This window comes from Nansenia antarctica (genome assembly GCF_963989245.1).
Source record: "Nansenia antarctica genome assembly, chromosome: 8".
Taxonomy (NCBI): Eukaryota; Metazoa; Chordata; class Actinopteri; order Argentiniformes; family Microstomatidae; genus Nansenia; species Nansenia antarctica.
In genome coordinates, this window is record NC_137678.1 from 53,952,623 (window position 1) to 53,975,122 (window position 22,500).

At 48.6% G+C, this 22,500-nt stretch overlaps 1 protein-coding gene across 1 annotated transcript in view; it reads right to left on the bottom strand.

Annotated features, from left to right (window-relative positions):
• LOC308164418 (ELKS/Rab6-interacting/CAST family member 1-like) overlaps nucleotides 1-22,500 on the bottom strand; it is an 84,652-nt gene that overhangs the window by 60,231 nt on the left and 1,921 nt on the right. Inside the window, exons 2-3 of the mRNA XM_080538519.1 lie at nucleotides 4,297-4,934; nucleotides 3,920-4,108 (exon numbers count right to left, since the gene is read on the bottom strand). Of these exons, the coding sequence (XP_080394645.1) occupies nucleotides 3,920-4,108; nucleotides 4,297-4,830 (723 nt within the window). The 5' untranslated portion in view covers nucleotides 4,831-4,934. The remainder of the gene's footprint in view (nucleotides 1-3,919; nucleotides 4,109-4,296; nucleotides 4,935-22,500) is intronic.

Below are 22,500 nucleotides of genomic sequence, written 5' to 3' on the forward strand. Positions count from 1 at the left end.
CTGAATCAAGTTAAACAATACAAATTCAAATTATGTGATTCAAATATTTTTTTTAAATTAAAGTATTCAAATTGAGCAATTCAACAACTCTTTACAACAGCTCTTTACATCTCATTGACACATTCACACACACATTCACACACGAATGGCGGCAAGCTACCATGCAAGGCGCCGGCCCGCTCATTGGGAGCAACTTGGGGTTCAGTGTCTTGCCCAAGGACACCTCGACACGTGTACAGGAGGAGCCGGGGATCGAACCGCCGATCCCATATGGAAAGTGTGTGTAAGGTATGCAAGGCAATTGTTTGCAGAAACTGAAGCAGAGCGAACTGAAAAAAAACGATTGGAGGGTGAATTCAAACTGAATCCAAATCATAACATGACAGAATATTTGAAAACTGAGAATGAATTAAGTCGGTATGTCAAAGGGAAATATGATGGTGCTATGGTGAGAAGTAGGGAGAAGTATGCGGTGGAGGGGGAGAAGAGCAAAAAAAAAAAATCTGGGTTTAGAGAGGAACAGACAACAAAAGAATTGGGGCGGCTGTGGCGCAGGAGGTAGAGCCGGCGTCTAATGATCGCAAGGTCGACAGTCCGGCGGTTCGATCCCCGGCTGGCCACGTATCGAGGTGTCCCTGGGCAAGACACTGAACCCCAAATTGCTCCCAATTAGCGGGCCGGCACCTTGCATGGTAGCTTGCCGCCATTGGTGTGTGAATGTGTGTGTGAATGTGTGAATGAGAGGCCGTTGTAAAGCGCTTTGGAATAAGGCGCTATGTAAGTGCAGTACATTTACCATTTTACCATTTAATGATATTAGGGAGTTAGAAAGTGAGAGGGGGGAAAAGGTGGGAGATTACTATAGGAAACTTTTTCAGAAGCCGGACGTGGACAAGGGCAGGTATTAGGGCATGTAGATAGATATCTGCAGAGGAAAAGCTGATGTGCAATAATGATATCCGACTGGAGGAAGTATACATGTAGTAACAGCTATGAATCAATTGCAACCTAATAAAAGACCAGGAATAGATGGGCTCACAAATGAGTTTTACAAAACCTTTGCAGACAAAAACACGCACACGCACACGCACACGCACACATACGTACGCACACATACGCACGCACACACACACACACACACACACACACACACACGCGCACACATGCACACGCACGCATGCACACACACAATCACACATGGACAGACAGCATGCTGCTTTGATAATAACAGAAGCTTGTATAATAGAATACACACATAACATAAATCATTCATTCATGGATTTGACTGGTAGGCAAAAGGCCTTCTCTCGCGAGCCGTCTGTGTGTGTGTGCGTGTGTGTGTGTGTGTGTGTACAGAGAGGAGAGAGAGAAGGAGGGAGGAAGGGAGGGATGGAAGAAGCCGTGTCTCTGTGCATTCCAGAGCATCGGGTGTGACCCATGGTGATCTGGGTTAACACAGCCAGAGAAAGACAGCATTTAAACCACAGAGAGAGAGAGGGAGGGAGGGAGGGAGGGAGGGAGGGAGGGAGAGAGAGAGTACTGTACATTCTTTCCCACATCAAATGCCAGAGCCCAGGAGGGGGCAGGAAACTCCTCCCCTGCCAGCCCTGAAACCCGGCCCTACCAACCCTGAAACCCTGCCCCTACCAACCCTGAAACCCTGCCCCTACCAACCCTGAAACCCTGCCCCTACAAACCCTGAAACCCTGCCCCTACCAACCCTGAAACTCCGCCCCTACCAACCCTGAAACCCCGCCCCTACCAGGCCTGAAACCCTGCCCCTACCAGGCCTGAAACCCTGCCCCTACCAACCCTGAAACCCTGCCCCTACCAACCCTGAAACCCTGCCCCTACAAACCCTGAAACCCCGCCCCTACCAACCCTGAAACCCCGCCCCTACCAACCCTGAAACCCTGCCCCTACCAACCCTGAAACCCTGCCCCTACCAGGCCTGAAACCCTGCCCCTACCAACCCTGAAACCCTGCCCCTACCAACCCTGAAACCCCGCCCCTACCAGGCCTGAAACCCCGCCCCTACCAGGCCTGAAACCCCGCCCCTACCAGGCCTGAAACCCTGCCCCTACCAGCCCTGAAACCCTGCCCCTACCAGCCCTGAAACCCTGCCCCTACTAACCCTGAAACCCTGCCCCTACCAACCCTGAAACCCTGCCCCTACCAACCCTGAAACCCCGCCCCTACCAACCCTGAAACCCTGCCCCTACCAGCCCTGAAACCCCGCCCCTACCAACCCTGAAACCCTGCCCCTACTAACCCTGAAACCCTGCCCCTACCAACCCTGAAACCCTGCCCCTACTAACCCTGAAACCCTGCCCCTACCAACCCTGAAACCCTGCCCCTACCAACCCTGAAACCCTGCCCCTACCAACCCTGAAACCCCGCCCCTACCAGCCCTAAAACCCCGCCCGTGCCAGCCCTACTAGCTACATACCACCTCCTAGCCAGCTACTAGAGAAAGAGAAAGAGTGTGTGTGTGTGTGTGTGTACCAAGTGTGTACACATGTGTGCGTACACCAAATGTGTGTGTGCACCAAATGCGTGTGTGTGTGTGTGTGTGTGTAAGGAGTGAATGAATCGTCCTGATTAAATATCATCATCAGTGAGGCCAACAGGGTGATAGACAGAAGCCATGTCATCCTTTCTCTCTTTCTCTCTCTCTCTTTCTCTTTCTCTCCCTCTCTCTCTGTCTCTCCCTCTCTCTCTCTCTCTCTCTCTCTCTCTCTCTCTCTCTGTCTCTCTCTCTCTCTCTCTTCCTCTCTCTCTCTTTCTGTCTCTCCCTCTCTCTCTTTCTCTTTCTCTCTCTCTCCCTCTCTCTCTCTCTTTCTTTGTCCCTCTCTCTGTCACTCTCTGTCGGTCCCTTACCTACCCCTCTAATGCAGGAAAAGCCCCCCCTCCCCACACACACCCACAGGCTAATTTCATTGGCCTTCTTTTTTCCCTACTGAGTTATCTCTCCTCTCCTCCTGTGTGTGTGTGTGTGTGTGTGTGTGTGTGTGTGTGTGTGTGTGTGTGTGTGTTGTGTGTATTCTGTGTATTGTGTGTGTGTGCGTGTAGTCAGTAGATTGATAGTGTAGTCTGTCTCAGGCTGAACCACTGCAGTCTCTATAACTCTTCTCTCACAGAGACCACCAACACACACACACACACACGCACACACACACACACACACACACACACACACACACACAGCGGGATATAGATATTTGAGCAGTGGTCAACTATGAGACTGCTTGGTGTGTTATTGGTGTGGTATTCATTGGCAGTGATCAGCCAATCAAAACCAGTGTTTGTCTGGCCCTCCTCCTCCTCAGCCAATGGTCTTCAGCGTTAGGAGGGAAGTCCCGGCCAATAACAACATGCCCCAGCCTCTCTGCCCGCCTCCATTAACATATTTTCCATTACATGCTCTATCTGTCTCTATCACACACACACACACACACACACACACACACACACACACACACACACACACACACACACACACAGTACACACAATACACACGAACACACACACACAATACACACAATAAACACAAGCACACGCACATGCACACACACGTGTTTGTGCGTGCACGTGTGTGTGTGTGTGTGTGTGTGTGTGTGTGTATTATGTCTCTTCTAACAGCTGCCAGCCTTATACTAGATCTATCTCTCTCCTTGTGTCTGAGCTGCCCTCTCTCTTTCTCTCTCTCTCTCTCACACACACACACACACACACATGCATGCACACACACACTCACACACACACACAAACACATGCAGACAGATACACACACGCACGCACACACACACACACACATTAACTCTCCCTGGCATGGTGATGCTGCTGCAGCAGATGAACATGATAATGGTAGTTCAAGTGAGTGTGTGTGTGTGTGTGTGTGTGTGTGTGTGTGTGTACCTGGCTGTCGTCCTGGGCCTGTCTGAGCTGCTCCCTCCAGACGGCCATCTTGTTGGCCTCCTCCTTCCTGTGTGAGCGCTCCTTCTTCAGCTCGGGGCTCCAGAAGGTCTTGATGGAGGACATGGAGGAGCTCAGCTTGCTGTCCTTCACCTCCACCTCCCTCCGCAGGGACTCGTTCTCACGCAGCACCTGTGGGGGGGGGGGGGGGGGGGTAGGGTTAGAGGGTCGACTGACTAACCCTAGCCCTAGCGCAGGTTAACCTCCATACCTCTTTGTCCCTCCGTCCCTCCCTCCTACCTCCCCCCTCCCTCCTCCCTCCCTCCCTTCTCACCTCTCCCCCCTCTCTCCCCTCCCTCCCTCCCTCCCTCCCTCCCTACCTCTTTCAGCTGTGTCTGCAGGTCCAGCACGTTGTTGTCTCTGGCCTGGCGTAGGGAGTGTGGGACCGTGGCGGCCGGCCCCGGGGAGCCGTGGGGGTCCCCGAACGCGATGGCGTCGCTGGGGACCCCCCCTCCACCTCCTCCGCCCCCCCCTGCTGTGGCGATGTTGGGGCTGCTGCCCATCCCGGCTGAGCGGACGGCGCAAGTCATCCGGCCCCCCCCTGAGCGTCCCAGGGTCATGCTGGTCCTGGGGCCAACCACCCCGACACCCCCCTCCGAGACGGGGGAGGGGACCACCAGCACCTCGTTGTCGCTGAGGTACAGGGGGCCGGAGTTGGCGTAGGCGGCATTGAGGGACTGGATGTTCTCCATGGAGAGGGTCCTGGCCCCCCCCCCCGGACCCCCGCTGTTGCTGCCCCCCCCCATGCTGTGGTGGTGGCTGAGTCGGGGCGAGCGGGGAGAGCGAGGGGAGCGTCCGGGGCTGCTGCCGTTGTTGCCCTCCATCTGGACCACCGAGCGGGGGCTGCCGTACATGGTGGGGGGGTGGAGGGTGGAGGGGTGGAGGTGTGGAGGGGGAAGGACAGTGGTTTTGTGGGGGTGGAGAGTGGATGGTCAGTGAAGCAGGCAGGCAGGATCGTCTGAGAGAGAGAGAGGGGGAGAGAGAGGGGAGAGGGGGAGAGAGAGAGAGGAGAGGGGGAGAGAGAGAGAGGAGAGAGGGAGGGAGTGAGAGGAGAGAGGGAGAAAGGGAGAGAGGGAGAGAGAGAGAGACAAGATTTACATTTTTTACATTTAGCAGACGCCTTTATCCAAAGCGACTTACAACAAATACATTTGTCTAAGTAAGTGAAACATCTATGCATCAGTCATAGCAGGAAAAGGTAATCTATGCTCGGGCCAGGGGCCATTGGCAGAAAAATGATTTTGGTTTTCATTTATTTGGTTTTCAACCCTCTCCTCGGGGACCACCAGCCGTTCCACTTATTTGATCTGTTCCACCACCAGCACACCTGATTCAACTAATCAAGTTCGAAGCAATTATGATTTGTACTTGATTAGTTAAATCAGGTGTGCTGGTGGTGGAACAGATCAAATATGTGGAACGGCTGGTGGTCCCAGAGGAGAGGGTTGAAAACCACTTATTTACAGTGTACACTGTAGAGGGGATGTAGAGGTCTCAGGAGGGACAGTTAAGGTGTAGCCTGAAGAGATGGAGGTCTTCAGTCTACAGCAGAAGATAGGGAGTCAGTGCTGACAAAGTTTGTTCCACCAGCGGGGCGCCAGGACAGCGAAAAGCCGTGACTGGGTAGCGCGACTGCTGCAACCCCGTAGTGGCGGTGATGCCAGTCGGCCAGCAGAGGTGGAAGAGCGGAGTGAACGGGCGGGGGTATGGGGGCTGACCATCTCTTGCATGTAGGAAGGGGCAGTAACCTTTGCCGCCCGGTAGGCGAGCACCAGGGTCTTGAATCTGATGCGAGCTGTTACCGGGAGCCAGTGAAGGGTGCGGAGGAGAGGGGTGACATGGGAGAATTTGGGGAGGTTGAACACCAGACAGATGGCAGTATTCTGGATGAGCTGCAGAGGTCTGATGGAAGATGCGGGGGAGCTCGGCCAGGAATGCGTCGCAGTAGTCGAGGCGGGAGATGACCAGTGACTGGACCAAGAGTGGAGCAGACCTATCCTTCTGATGTTGTAGACTAGAGGAAGAATCTGCAGGAGCGTGCTGTCGTTGTGATGTTCAACGCGCAGGATAAGTGGTGGTCAAGGATCACCCCAAGGTTCTTGGCTATCGGGGAGAGTTCTCTACTGTTCTCTACTGGAGAAGTCTTGGAGAGGGCAGGCTTTCCCAGGGAGGAAGCTCAGTCTTTTTAAGGTTGAGCTTGAGGTGGTGGGCTGACATCCAAGCAGAAATTTCTGCAAGACACGCAGAGACATGTGTTGCCTCTGCATCCTCTGGGGACAGGAAGAGTTGAGTGTCGTCTGCGTAGCTGTGGTAGGAGAAACCATGAGGAAATTACAGAGCCAAGAGATTTGGTATAGAGGGAGAACAGCAAGGGCCCCAGGATGGAGCCCTGGGGGACCCTAGTGGTGAGGGCTCATGGAGAGGACAGTGATCCTCTCCACGTCACCTGGTAAGAGCGATCGGCCAGGTAGGATGCAAACCAGGAGAGTGCAGAGCCAGAGATGCCCAGTTCTGAGAGGGTGGAGAGAAGGATCGGGTGGTTTACTGTGTTTAATGCAGCAGACAGGTCCAGGAGAATGAGAACAGAGGAGAGGGAGGAAGCTCGAGCAGAGTTGAGGGCCTCCGTGAGAGCAAGGAGAGCAGTCTCAGTAGAGTGCCCAGCCTGATTGGTGAGGGTCATGGAGGTTGTTCTGAAGGCAATAGAGACAGTTGGTTAGAGACAGCGCGTTCAAGTGGAAGGAGAGAAGGAGAGAAGGGATACTGGTCTGTAGTTGAGGAGAGAAGAGAGGGAGAGGGAGAGAGAGAGAGAGGGAGAGAGAGAGAGAGAAAGAGAGAGAGAGTACTAAACAAGCATGTAGAAACATAAGGTACATAGCTCAGACCTCACTGTGACATGGGACACGCACGCACATGCACACACACACACACACTAACACACTCACTCTCACACACACACACACACACACACACACACAAATCTGTGCTGTAACCTCCCAGTGAGCTGTATGTAGGTCAGACTTTATTTACTCTACCTCTGCATGGCTCTCTACCACGACTAAGACCTACAAAGAACACACACATATACCATACACACACTCAATAACACAAATACACACAAACACACACTTAATAACACACACACACACACTCAATAACACACACACATACACACAAACACACACTTAATAATACACACACACACACACACACACACACACACTGTTCACCCCTCCTAAATTTCGTTGTTTGGTACCTGTACTGTAGCAATGACAATAAAGTCCATTCATTCATTCATTCATTCATTCAGTCAGGACCCTGACATTGGTTTAACGGTTTCATGACAACGGTAAACCCACACAAACACACAAACACACACAAACACACATTTAATAATACACACACACACACACACACACACACTTAATAATACACACACACACACACACACACACACACACACACACACACACCGTTCAGTCAGGACCATGACATCGGTTTAACCGTTTAACGGTTTCATTCCATTTAGACACATTGCAGAATATGACTGGTATATTGTATAATATAAACAAATATAAATATGTATAAACAAAAAATAACAAAAACACTTTCAAATGTGACACCAGACAGTTTTTTGATAAACCAGTAGGCTACATTACTTTTGATAAAACCAGTAGGCTACACTACATTACAGTAGGCTACTTTGATAAACCAGTAGGCTACAACTACAGATTGTAAGCTTTCAAATAACGTGTCATACATTGAAATCCGAAAAAAGATGACGAAGTTTGACTCATTTGAATGTTGTTAGACCTCAGGCACATATGGGGTTAAACTGACTGTCATCCAGGAAACCAGAAAACAAACGCTGCTAACAGCTAGCGGCTAACAAAGCACAGCGCTACGAAGATCTGAACTGTATTTTAATAACATCACAACATGCTGATAGAACATCAATATGCTAAAAACACATAACTACACATAAAATTAGATGATTTACATTTACATTTTACATTTTTGGCATTTAGCAGACGCCTTATTCCAAAGCGACTTACAATCAATACATTTGAATACTAAGCATGTGAATCAGCAGTCCACTATTCGTTGCAGGAAGAGTACTCTAGCTCGGGCCCGGGGCCACTGATAGAAGGAAAAACCGTCTCCCTATTATCGCCTTCTACTAAAACTTTTATTTTTTTTTAATTTAAAAAAAAAAAAAAAATATTACTGGGGAAACTGAGAAACAGTACAAGGGGGGCAGTAGAAGTTCTTAGGGACACAGTAGAGGGGAAAGCGGGTGTCTTTAGGAGACGTAGTGGTGAGGGTCAGAAGATGTCTCAGGAGGAGCAGTTAAGATGTAACCTGAAGAGATGGGTCTTCAGTCTACGACGGAAGATGGGTAGTGACTCTGCCGTTCTGACAGCCGTGGGGAGCTCATTCCACCAGCGGGGAGCCAGTGTTGTGAAGAGACGTGATCGGGCAGCCCGACTGCTGTGTAGAGGAGGTGGGGCCAGTCGGCCAGCCGAGGTGGAGGAACGGAGTGAGCGGGCAGGGGTTTGGGGGGTTACCATTTCCTTCAGGTAGGCAGGGGCTGTCCCTTTAGCTGCCTGGTATGCAAGCACCAGGGTCTTGAATCTGATGCGAGCTGCTATCGGGAGCCAGTGCAGGGTGCGAAGGAGAGGGGTGACATGCGAGTATTTGGGGAGGTTGAATACCAGCCGGGCAGCAGCATTCTGGATGAGCTGCAGAGGTCTAATGGCTGAAGCGGGGAGCCCAGCCAGGAGTACATTGCAGTAATCCAGGCGGGAGATGACCAGTGCCTGGATCAAGAGTTGCGCTGCCTCTCTGGTAAGGAATGGTTGTATCCTTCTGATGTTGTAGAGGAGGAATCTGCAGGAGCGAGCCGTTGCTGCAATGTTCTCCGCACAGGATAGTCGGTTATCCAGGATCACTCCAAGGTTCTTGGCTGTCAGGGAGGGGGTTACAGTAGAGTTCTCCACTGTGATGGAGAAGTATTGGAGAGGGCAGGCTTTCCCGGGGATGAAGAGGAGCTCGGTCTTGTTAAGATTGAGCTTGAGATGGTGGTCAGCCATCCAAGTTGAAATGTCAGCGAGACATGCTGAGATACGGGTTGCCACGTGTACATCAGACGGGGGGAAGGACAGGAAGAGTTGAGTGTCGTCTGCGTAGCTGTGGTAGGAGAGCCCATGTGAAGAGATTACCGAGCCAAGAGACTTGGTGTAGAGGGAGAAGAGTAGGGGCCCTAGGACGGAACCCTGGAGTGGAGAAGATAGCGATTCTCTCCAGGTCACCTGGTAGGAGCGGCCCGCCAGGTAGGAAGAAAACCAGGAGTGTGCGGTGCCAGAGATGCCCAGGTCTGAGAGGATGGAGAGAAGGATCTGGTGATTGACTGTGTCGAAGGCAGCAGACAGGTCAATGAGAATGAGAACAGAGGAGAGGGAGGAAGCTTGGGCAGAGTGGAGGGCTTCCGTGACAGCAAGGAGCGCAGTCTCAGTGGAATGCCCAGCCTTGAAGCCGGATTGGTGGGGGTCTAAGTGATCCATCTTCCGGAGATAGTCAGTCAGTTGTTTAGATGCCGCGCGTTCAAGGGTTTTGGAAGGGAAGGAGAGAAGGGATACCGGTCTGTAATTGTGGACAGATGATGGGTCAAGGGTAGGTTTCTTGAGGAGAGGCTTGACTCTGGCTATTTTGAAGGCCGCTGGGACAGATCCAGTGGATAGGGAGGAGTTGATTAGGGTGGTAAGGTAAGGAAGGATGTCGGCGGAAATGGATTGGAGAAGAGGGGAGGGGATGGGGTCAAGAGGGCATGTGGTTGCCCGCTTTGATGTGATAAGTGTGAGAATCTCATCGGGGGAGAGGGGGGAAAAAGATGACAATCCAGAGATCGAGTGTCGAGGGGAGAGTTTGGAAGGGGTGTTAGCATTGTTAGTGGGAACAGTGTTAGCATTGTTAGTGGGAGGAGGGAGCGGTGGGGGGAGAAAGGTGCTGCTGATGTCGTCCACCTTTTTTTCAAAGTAGGTGACAAAGTCATCGGCGGACAAGGAGGAAGGAGGAGGGGGAGGAGGTGGATTAAGGAGTGAAGAGAAAGTGGAGAACAGTTTTCTAGGATTAGAGGCAGAAGAATGCATTTTTGAATGATAGTAGGATGTTTTAGCAGCTGATGCCGAGGAGGCGTAGTTGGCAAGGAGAGAGTGATAGAGGTTAAGGTCATCAGATGATCACACAGTCCTTGCTTTTGAACACGTCCTAAAACTAAAGTATATTTACAAGCCATGTAAACCGATAGCCGATTACCGATAGCCTCCGGAAAACAATGAATCCATTCCACAAAGTATACATATTAAGAGAGCTATTTTGAGAGCTATTTATAGCGGTTTCACGTATGCGAGTGGTTTACGGTTTCACCAACTGCAGTCACAAATGTGCCTCTTAGGCTTGACGACTGGTATAGGAAAGATAGAAATGAAAGTAAAAATGCACTTAAGCTATGAGAACTGTACCAGCTGTAGCCCATTGTGCGCATATTATGCGCATATACGACATGCGTGAAGCATTTCTGCGACACACGTTTCTGTTCACTGTTTTCATTCCCTCATCGCTGTATTCAATGCCAAAACCAGAATGAATGACCCCACAACGCAGATTTGTAGCAATCCGGGCATGTTCTCAACTCCGCTCGCAATGAACAAACATTAAGCAAGAAGCAACTGCGTTCCAGACCAACTCCACCTCTGACTTTGAATGAAACACAGGATAAACCGAACACCCGCACGGTTCACTAGTGTATTGAACCGTGGAAGGCGAACCGAGAACTGTTGCACCTCTAATGGACACTGTACTGATGAGGTCATGAGCACACACACAAAGAGTCATGTAGGGGGTGGCGGTAGCCTAGAGGCTAGAGAGGCCGGCTAGCATTCGGAAGGTCGCTGGCTCGATCCCCGCCTGAGGAGGGAGCTGCATGTGCCCTTGAGCAAGGCACTTAACCCTTAATTGCTCCAGGGACGCTGAATATGGCTGACTTTGTGCCCAGAGCAAAAATGGCAAATTCCATGGCATTGCATTGCAATAAATCAGTAGTAATGTGTGTGTGTGTGCCTCAGTCTCCAGGGAGTTTGAGGAGACAGACAGTCATGCTCTCTCCCTCTACTTAACACACCCACCCCTCACTGAGAGAATGTGGAAATATTCCACACACACACACACACACACACACACACACACACACACACACACACGCCAGGGAAATGTCCTGGGGAGCCAATCACATGACTCAGAAGCTGTAACTGGTTACCTAACAACTCTGATGCCTGACTGCCTCGCAGTAACATCAAACATGGCCTCCTCTTCCTCTCCTCTCCTCCTTCCATCCTCTCCTCCTTCCCTCCTCTCCTCTCCTTCCATCCTCTCCTCTTCTCCTCTCCTCTCCTCTTCCTCTCTTCCTCTCCTTCCCCCTCCCCTCCTCCTCCTCACTCACACACATACACACACACACACACACACACACACACACACACACACACAGGGAGAGGCATAAGCCTGTTCTTGGGCCTGGAGCCAAACGGAAGGAGAGAAACAGGAGGGATGTCTGGTCACTGAGGAGGGGGGCAGACACACACACACACACACACACACACACACACACACACGCACGTGGGTTGTATGAACCAGAAAGGTTAACAGGATCTTCAAATGATATTCTCTTTCAAACCCTAACCCTAAAGAAGGAACGTTTGCTGCCATTTAAACTACCGACCTGCAATTGAACCACTGGAATAAATCAGAGAAACAGACAGTTAGTGAATGACTGGTCTAGTCTACAGACAGTTAGTAAATCTGGGCTGTACTGGGCTGTACTGAGCTGTACGAGGGATGGGAATTGATAAGATGTTATTGATACCAATTCCATTATCGATTCTGTGTATCGATTCGATTCCCTTATCGATTCCTGATACATTTTGGAAAAAAAGTAGGCCTACACAGGTCTTCAGCATCATCGCAGCTGTTTTATCATCTCAAGTCTGAACACAGTGTATATCATCTGAACATAACATTTTAACATAAATAAAAATAAATTGGAAAATAAATAAAATGGTCTGTAATTATAGCTCGGCTCTATATATCATCGACCTATAGGCACTGCTAGCATGAAGATACAAACTTTACTTTTAAGTCTTATTGGTTCTACACTAAGGAACATTACATGGTCCTATAACTATATATAATAATAAAGGATATGACTTTGAAAACAAATATGAGCTATATGAAATATGAGCAGCTGGCTGTGTTAGAATAAAATCAGAATTGGTTCTTTTGGTTGACTGGTCCAAGGAAGAGGAGAGATGTTTTCTATTGCACAAGTGGTATATTTATTGAAAATTACACGTAGAATACAAAGCAGTACTGCAGCAGCTGGACCCAACCCTGAGGCGATCTCAGAGGGAAGGTGTTTCTTCTTCAGTTTACAATACATTATATACTTTCAGAAAACACAGTCCTTCCCCTTTTGGACACTATGACGTAAGAGCTGAATGGCCTATTAGAATGTTCTAAAACTATGAATTGAGTGTTGTGTTTGACGTAAGAACTGAAAAAGGAGTATCCTGCTACACCTGGCTTCAAGGCCCTCAGACACCTTCCCAGGCAGACAGTAACTCCCTCATTCCCTTGCTATTACAATTGGTCATATGTGTTCGTAGGGTACAATACTGATAATGTGCATATTAAAACAGGAAAACTGATAAGATATGTAACATCATAGCTAAGCAGCTGGTGCTAGACGAATGAACAATAGGACCTTTGAAAAATATATATCCTAACAGCTGTAGCTTCAGAGCTGTCTGTCAACATTTAAAATGGATGAAATGGGAGAATATTTGTACAGCAACCGTTTTCATTTAGGGTTTCTTAGTCAAAGAAGAAATCTGCTAAACCTGTCTGCATGGCAATAATATTATTATTAACATAGGATATTTACCCTCAGAGACGGACGTGTGGCACTCCTGTGTAGCGTGTTAAAAACATGGCATTTTAGTTATGTTTTAACTAGGGCTGGGACTTTAACTCGTTAATTTCGATTAACTAATTACAGACAAAAAGTTACGTTTTTTTTATGTTAAACTGTTGGTCTGTTTATTATTTTGCCCAAGGATATTTGGGTGGGGAAGATTAGTGTAACATTAGGTTAGGTACATTGTGTGATCTGTTGGTCTGTGTAGCTAAAATAAACAGGATTTTGCTGCTTTAAACGTATGTACTGTATATATGTCTATTCATTGATTCACTCGTATACCAAATCCCTTTGAATTGAAAACTGTTGCTTCTCATATTGATATGCGATTAAAATGCAATTAATTTTGATTAAATAATTACAAAGCCTCTAGTTTTAACATATTGCTGGTGTTTCCACCCTTACTTGAAATGATCATTTTAAATAATGGCTTACGTCACTTTTGAGGAAAATTATGTTTTTGCCTAAATATAATATATTCTAGCCTATATCATTTTACAAATGACAAAAATTTCCAAAATAAAATAGAAATGTTGGTTTGGTTTATTCAGTTTTTCTGAAAATGTTAAAATATGGCTTAAAATATACAAATATGACTTAAAAAAAATTAAAATATAAAATATGACTTAAGACATTATTTTAAGAGGGTGACAAGTAGCAAGACGCTGTCATGAGGCTCATGTGTTCATGTGCAAAACATGCCGGTATCGATAACCTTAGATGTTATTGATACCGATGCATCTAAAAACACCAGTTGTCAACCGGAACCGGTTCTCGATTCCCATCCCTACTCTGTACTGAACTGTACTGGGCTGGGCTGTACACACACTCACACACACACACTAGCGCATAGCTGACTCAGTGATCAGCCCAATACAGTACAGCTCAGCTCAACTCTGTAGTGTGAATTAGGGTTGGGAGGTTAACTTAATCCTGTGACTGACAGACACACACACACACGCGCGTGCGCGCGCGCGCACACACACACACACCTGACTCATACCTGACTCAGCGACCACCAGGCTGTCACACCCACCCCCACCCCCCCTACACACACACACACACACACACACACACACACACACACACACACAGTTTTATGGGTGAGTAGTTAGATGTGTAGGATATGTGCATCATGATTATAGCCACAGACAGAGACAGAGACAGAGAGGAGGGGGGCATTCCTAAAGGTGTTCCACATGGTCTATTTCTGTGTGTGTGTGTGTGTGTGTGTGTGTGTGTGTGTGTGTGTGTGTGTGTATGTGTGTGTGTGTGTGTGTGTGTGTGTGTGTGTGTGTGTGTGTGTGTGTGTGTATGCTATCCATAGCTTTAACAGGAAAGTATCCCTGGTATCCCTAGGGGTGGAGTTAATGGTACTGAATGGGCTATTTATACACTCCATATGACAGACACAATAGGTTAATTCCACACACACGCACACACACATACACACACACACACACACACACACACACACACACACCTCACACCACACACAAGTGCTCCTCATGATCAACATGTAGTGTAGCCACAAGAGAGAGTAGAGAGTGAGAGAGTCATCTATGAGTCCACTCTCTCTTTCTGTTTCAGTTTTTTTTTCTCTCTCTCTCTCTCTCTCTCTGTTGCTCGCTCACTCTCACTCTCACTCCCTCTCCCTCTCCCTCTCTCTCCCTCTCTCTCTCTCCCTCCCTCCCTCTCCCCCTCTCTCTCTCCCTCTCTCTCCCTCCCTCCCTCTCCCCCTCTCTCTCTCCCTCCCTCCCTCTCCCCCTCTCTCTCCCCCTCTGTCTCTCTCTCTCTCTCCCCCTCTCTCTCTCTGTCTCTGTCTCTGTCTCTGTCTCTGTCTCTGTCTCTGTCTCTCTCTCAATTTCAATTTCAATTTCAATTTCAAAGGGCTTTATTGGCATGGGAAACATACATTTACATTGCCAAAGCATGTGAAGTGTGAAGATAAAAAACAAAAACAAAAAGAATGTAATGTACATACATGTACATACTAGAATAAATAAATAGATTACATACTAGATTACAAATAAATAGATTACAAATAGATTACATACTAGAATAAATAAATGAAATAAAACTTATTTAAATTCTTATGGTGGTTTTAGCCCATTTGATTGCCTTTTTCTATCACAGCAGCTAACAAATCTTGCTGCTGTGTTTGCACATTGCTGTACCTCACGGTAGCCTTTCGACATGGGTCAAGTCCTCAAAGTCTCCCTGGATGTTGGTGATCAGTGGGAAGTATGTGTCCCTGATGTCCTTGTACAGCTGGCAGGTAGTTAAGAAGTGCAGCTCTGTTTCCACCTGGGTTTGTGTGCAGTGGGTGCACAGTCTGTCTGGTCTGGGGAGCCAGGTCTGCCTGTGGCGGCCTTTCTCGATGGCCAGGTTGTGTTCACTGAGTCTGTACATAGTCAAAAATGTCCTTAGCTTTGGGTCTGTCACAGTACTCAGGTATTCTGCCACTGTGTATTTTCTGTTTAGGGCCAAATAGCATTCCAATTTGCTCTGGTTTTTGGTTGATTCTTGCCAATGTGTCAGGTAATTTTCTTTTTGTTTTCTTATAATTTGGTTTAGTCTAATAGGTGGCTCTGCTTGTGACTGTGAGAGTCCCAGAACTAGCTGGCTGAGGGGGCATCTCCCTAGAGTATCTCTGTGGGTAAGGGCTTTGTTGTGGAGCGTGTCAGGGTGACTTTCTTTTAGGTGGTTGTAAAATTTAAACGCTCTCTTTTGAATTTTTATAATTAGTGGGTATCGTCCTAATTCTGCTCTGCATGCGTTATTTGGTGTTTTACGTTGGATACGAAGAATGGATTTGCAGAACTCTGCATGCAGAGTCTCGACTTGGTGTTTGTCCCATTTTGCAAAATCTTGGTTGGCAGGTGGACCCCAGACCTCGCAACCATAGAGGGAAATGGGTTCTATAACGGAGTCCAATAATTTGAGCCAGATTTGAATAGGGATGTCTAACTTGATGTTCCTTTTGATGGCGTAAAAGGCCCTCCTTGCCTTATCTCTCAGGTCGTTCACAGCTTTGTTGAAGCTACCTGTGGTGCTGATGTTTAGGCCGAGGTAGGTATAATTCTTTGTATGTTCTAGGGCAATTGTATCTAGGAAGAATTTGAATTTGTGGTGCTGGAGGCTGGATCTTTTTTGGAAAATCATAATTTTCGTCTTAGTGAGATTCACTGTCAAGGCGCAGGTCTGGGAGAATTGGTATAGAAGGTCGAGGTGCTGTTGTAGCCCTTCTTTGGTTGGGGACAGCAGCACCAGGTCATCAGCAAACAGTAGACATTTGACTTCTGTGTCTACTAGGGGGATGCCAGGTGCTGCAGACTGCTCTAATGTTTTTGCCAAACTGTTGATATAGATGTTGAAGAGGGTTGGACTCAAGCTGCATCCCTGTCTAACCCCCCGGCTTTGGGAAAAGAAGTCTGTGTGGTTTTTGCCAATCTTAACAGCCCACTTGTTGTTAGTGTACATTGACTTTATGATGTCGTAGGTTTTTCCTCCAACACCATTTTCCAACAGTGTGAATAGCAGACCTTTGTGCCAAATTGAATCAAAGGCTTTTTTGAAATCTACGAAGCAGGCGAATAGTTTGCTTTTGTTTTTGTTTATTTGGTTGTCAATTAGGGTGCTGAGGGTGAATATATGGTCTGTTGTATGATACTTTGGTAAAAAACCAATTTGGGATTTGCTTAGGACATTGTTTACAGTGAGGTAATGTAGGAGTCTGTGGTTGATGATCATACAGAGGATTTTCCCAAGGTTGCTGTTGACACAGATCCCACGGTAGTTATTTGGATCAGATTTATCTCCACTTTTGTGGAGCGGCGTTATTAATCCTTGGTTCCAAATATTGGGGAAGATCCCAGAGCTAAGGACAATGTTGAAGAGTTTTAATATAGCCAATTGGAATTTGACGTCTGTGAATTTTAGCATTTCATTTAGGATGCCATCGACACCACAGACCTTCTTGGTTTCGAATGAATTTATTTTGTCCTGTACTTCCTTTAGTGTAATTGGAGAGTCTAGCGGGTTCTGGTAGTCTTTTATGGCTGACTAAACTTCGTAGTTTATCTTGTATGTGTCTTTGCTGTTTATTTTTCTCTATTGGACCAAAGAGATTGGAGAAGTGATTTACCCATATATCTCCATTTTGGATGGGTAGATCCTCATGTTTTGGTTTATTTAGAGTGTTCCATTTTTCCCAGAATTTGTTTGTTTTTATGGATTCATCTATAGAGTGTAGCTGGTTTCTAACATGATGGTCCCTTTTTTTCTTTAATGTATTTTTATACAGTTTTAATGTTTCACCATAGTGAAGACGTGTGCTCTGGTTGTCTGGGTCTCTATGTTTCTGGTTTGATAGGTTCCTTAGTTCCTTTCTGAGGTTTTGACACTCGTTGTCGAACCATTTGTCATTGTTGTTATTTCTGGGGGGGTTTCTATTTGAGGCCTTTAGGTCAGATAAGGAGGCTGAAAGGTCAAATATATTATTAAGGTTTTCTACTGCCTTGTTTACACCTTCACTGTTGTATTGAAAGGTTTTTTTCAGGAACTGGTCTAATAGTGATTGAACTTGTTGTTGTCTAATAGCGTTTTTATATGTTTCAACACCTTCCTTCCATTTGTAGTATTTTTTAATAGTGTGTAGTTTGGTAGGTTTTACTACTTCATGACTGGGTGTTGAACTGTTCAGGTAGACTGTGGTTTTGCTGTGGTCTGACAGGGGTGTTAATGGGCTGATTGTGAACGCTCTGAGAGACACCAGGCTAAGGTCATTGATGAAGTAATCTACTGTACTGTTACCCAGAGATCTCTCTCTCTCTCCCTCTCCCTCTCCCTCTCCCTCTCCCTCTCCCTCTCCCTCCCTCCCTCCCTCCTAGGGGGAGTACAGTCAGGAGAATGCAGCTTTGATCTCCTTCAGTTCATCTTCCTGTCAGAGCAGCTTTAATGGTAGACTCAAACCAGGTGTGCATCTAACACTATGGAAGAGGAAGAGAGGAGAGGGGGATGATAGGTGGATGAGAGAGAGGGGGGATAGAGGGAGGAGAGGGAGGGGGAGGAGAGGGAGAGGTGGTGGAGAGGGAGAAGGGAGAGAGGGAGGTTGGAGGAGAGGGAGGGGGAGGGGTGGAGGAGAGGTGGTGGAGAGAGAGAGGAGGATAGGGAGGGGTGGAGGAGGAGGAGGGGTTGAGGAGAGGGAGGGGGTTGGAGGAGGTGGTGGAGAGAGAGAGAGAGGAGGATAGGGAGGAGGAGGAGATTGGGAGGAGAGAGACAGGGGGAGGAGGTTGCCATAAAACACAATCAAAGACTCTAAACTCTGTCAGGACACGACCAAACCACAGCCACTACATCTTCTCAACAGCATCAGGAACATCATGACAGAACACAGAACAGCCGGAGAAAAATGTGTAATTTGAAACATTAACTCATTCAGTGCCGAGGGTGAATAAAATCACTGAAATTGTCAACCTTCTAGAGTGCCAAGGGAGACATTATTCACCACAAAAATGCATCAATGAAGATGCTTCATTTTATAGCCAATCAAAGTATTGTTGCTAGGTAGATAACACATAAAACTCTTATGGCACTCTAGGTGGTGAGAGTCCCGGAGGACCCAGGGGGGGAGAGTGGGGTGAGTCTGGAGGATGTACCCAGGACCCAGGGGTGGAGAGGGGTGAGTCTGGAGGATGTTCCCAGGGGGGGGAGACTGGAGACATACCCAGGACCCAGGGAGGAGAGGGGGGTGAGTCTGGAGGATGTATCCAGGATCCAGGGGGGGAGAGGGGGGTGAGGGGTGGACAGTCAGTCATTCAGTCAGACAGACAGACAGACAGACAGACAGACAGACAGACAGACAGTCATTCAGTCAGACAGACAGATAGATAGTGAGTGAGTCAGTCAGTCAGTCAGTCAGACAGACAGAGACAGTCAGTCATTCAGTCAGACAGACAGACAGTCAGTCAGTCAGTCTGTCAGTCAGTCAGTCAGTCAGTCAGTCAGACAGACGGTCGTTCAGTCAGTCAGACAGTCAGTCAGACAGACAAACTCATGAGGTTATAGTCTCATCACATACTTACTGTGTACACATGAAGATGCATACACACACACACACACACACACACACTCTCTCTCTAATGAAAAGGTCGTTTGAAAGGCCACCAGACGTTGATCAATACCAGTCAGCGTTAGGTAACCCTGACATCAGCAGTCTGGAGGACAACTATGACCAATCAGATCAATGACAACATGTTTACTGTGACAACACAGCATGTTGTGTAGAAGTTACCCTTTGACCCAAAACATGTTGAAATTGTATCTATCTATGTATGTGTGTGTGTGTGTGTGTGTGTGTGTGTGTGTGTGTGTGTGTGTGTCTGCCTACCTGCCTCTCTGTCTGTCTGCCTTTCTGTTTGTCTGTCTGTCTCTAGGGTATGTTAAAGGCATATCTCGTCTGGACTGTCTGTCTCTAGGGCATGTTAAAGGGCTACAGCAGCTAATCACACAGCAGCAGCCATGAGGCAAGGCAACCTGTTGCTCAGAGGAAACCCCACCGGTCCGCCCCCACACTACCGGCCTCTCTACCGGCGCATAATCTGGCGTCCTAGGTGGCTTTTATAAACACACCGAGGCCTCAACAAGGCGACGGCAACACTTGTTGAGCACGTCTTGTGTTTACAGAATGACTCTGGAAAGGTTATCTGACTCCCTGAACGCGGTGGGTGGGTGGAGCCGCGGGAAGCATTCCCCTGGGCGGCAGCAGCAGCAGCATTCCTCCTAGGAGGTGCAGAATTCCGCGGTGCGGAAACGTGTCGCGTCGGTTCTCGTCTCATTCAATTCTGTTTAAGATGTTAACGTGATGGGGTTGTTGTTTGTGTTGTTTCATCGGCGGTAGCCAGCAATGTTACAGTACGGTGTCTCTCTGCTACTTTGTTGTCCGGCTGTCTGGCTGAGTTGGCATTTGACAGCTTGGAGTCGTCTGAGAAAGACCGACACGGTGAACGGTGACACCAGGGCAGAGACATGAACACACACCAGGGCAGAGACATGAACACACACCAGGGGCAGAGACATGAACACACACCAGGGCAGAGACATGAACACACACCAGGGGGCAGAGAGACATGAACACACACCAGGGGCAGAGACATGAACACACACCAGGCAGAGACATGAACACACACCAGGCAGAGACATGAACACACACCGGGGCAGAGACATGAACACACACCAGGGCAGAGACATGGACACACACCGGGGCAGAGACATGAACACACACCAGGGGGCAGAGACATGAACACACACCAGGCAGAGACATGAACACACACCAGGGCAGAGACATGAACACACACCGGGCAGAGACATGAACACACACCAGGGGCAGAGAGACATGAACACACACCAGGGCAGAGACATGAACACACACCAGGGGGCAGAGAGACATGAACACACACCAGGGCAGAGACATGAACACACACCAGGGCAGAGACATGAACACACACCAGGGGCAGAGAGACATGAACACACACCGGGGCAGAGACATGAACACACACCAGGGGGCAGAGAGATGAACACACACCAGGCAGAGACATGAACACACACCGGGGGCAGAGACATGAACACACACCAGGGGCAGAGAGACATGAACACACACCAGGGGCAGAGAGACATGAACACACACCAGGGGGCAGAGACATGAACACACACCAGGGGCAGAGAGACATGAACACACACCAGGGGGCAGAGAGACATGAACACACACCAGGGCAGAGACATGAACACACACCAGGGGCAGAGACATGAACACACACCAGGCAGAGACATGAACACACACCAGGGCAGAGACATGAACACACACCAGGCAGAGAGACATGAACACACACCAGGCAGAGACATGAACACACACCAGGGGCAGAGACATGAACACACACCAGGGCAGAGACATGAACACACACCAGGCAGAGACATGAACACACACCAGGCAGAGACATGAACACACACCAGGGCAGAGACATGAACACACACCAGGACAGAGACATGAACACACACCGGGGGCAGAGAGACATGAACACACACCAGGGCAGAGACATGAACACACACCAGGGGGCAGAGACTTGAACACACACCAGGGCAGAGACATGAACACACACCAGGACAGAGACATGAACACACACCGGGCAGAGAGACATGAACACACACCAGGGCAGAGACATGAACACACACCAGGACAGAGACATGAACACACACCAGGGGGCAGAGACATGAACACACACCAGGGCAGAGAGACATGAACACACACCGGGGCAGAGACATGAACACACACCAGGGCAGACACATGGACACACACCAGGGCAGAGACATGAACACACACCAGGCAGAGACATGAACACACACCAGGACAGAGACATGAACACACACCAGGGCAGAGACATTAACACACACCAGGACAGAGAGACATGAACACACACCGGGGGCAGAGACATGAACACACACCAGGCAGAGACATGAACACACACCGGGGGCAGAGACATGAACACACACCAGGGGGCAGAGACATGAACACACACCAGGGCAGAGACATGAACACACACCAGGGCAGAGACATGTCATGAACACACACCAGGACAGAGACATGAACACACACCAGGACAGAGACATGAACACACACCAGGGCAGAGACATGAACACACACCAGGACAGAGAGACATGAACACACACCAGGCAGAGAGACATGAACACACACCAGGGGGCAGAGACATGAACACACACCAGGCAGAGACATGAACACACACCAGGGCAGAGACATGAACACACACCAGGACAGAGACATGAACACACACCAGGACAGAGACATGAACACACACCGGGGCAGAGACATGAACACACACCAGGGGGCAGAGAGACATGAACACACACCAGGACAGAGACATGAACACACACCAGGACAGAGAGACATGAACACACACCAGGGGACAGAGACATGAACACACACCAAGGCAGAGACATGAACACACACCAGGCAGAGACATGAACACACACCAGGGGCAGAGACATGAACACACACCAGGGGCAGAGACATGAACACACACCAGGGGCAGAGACATGAACACACACCAGGGCAGAGAAAAGCCCCCTCCTCGACACCACAGGTCTCTTCCTTCACCGTAAACGAACAGAAAAGAACAGACTGATAGTCGCATTTTAGTGAGACTCCCGTAAGACTGTGTAATAATAAGTCTAGAGAGAACAACAGCCTGTTGGATTAAATAATATAATGGCCTACGTATGTTCACCTTGATGAGCTTCATGGCACCATCAAGAGGGCACAACAGCGGCTATACACCCTGAGATGCCTCAGGAAACAACACAACAAGCAGGAGATACTGGTGGCCTTCTACCACGGCGCAGTGGAGAGCATCCTCACCTTCGGCATCTCCAACTGGTTCCACAGCTGCACAACAGCGGAGAGAAACGAGCTACAGAGAGTCGT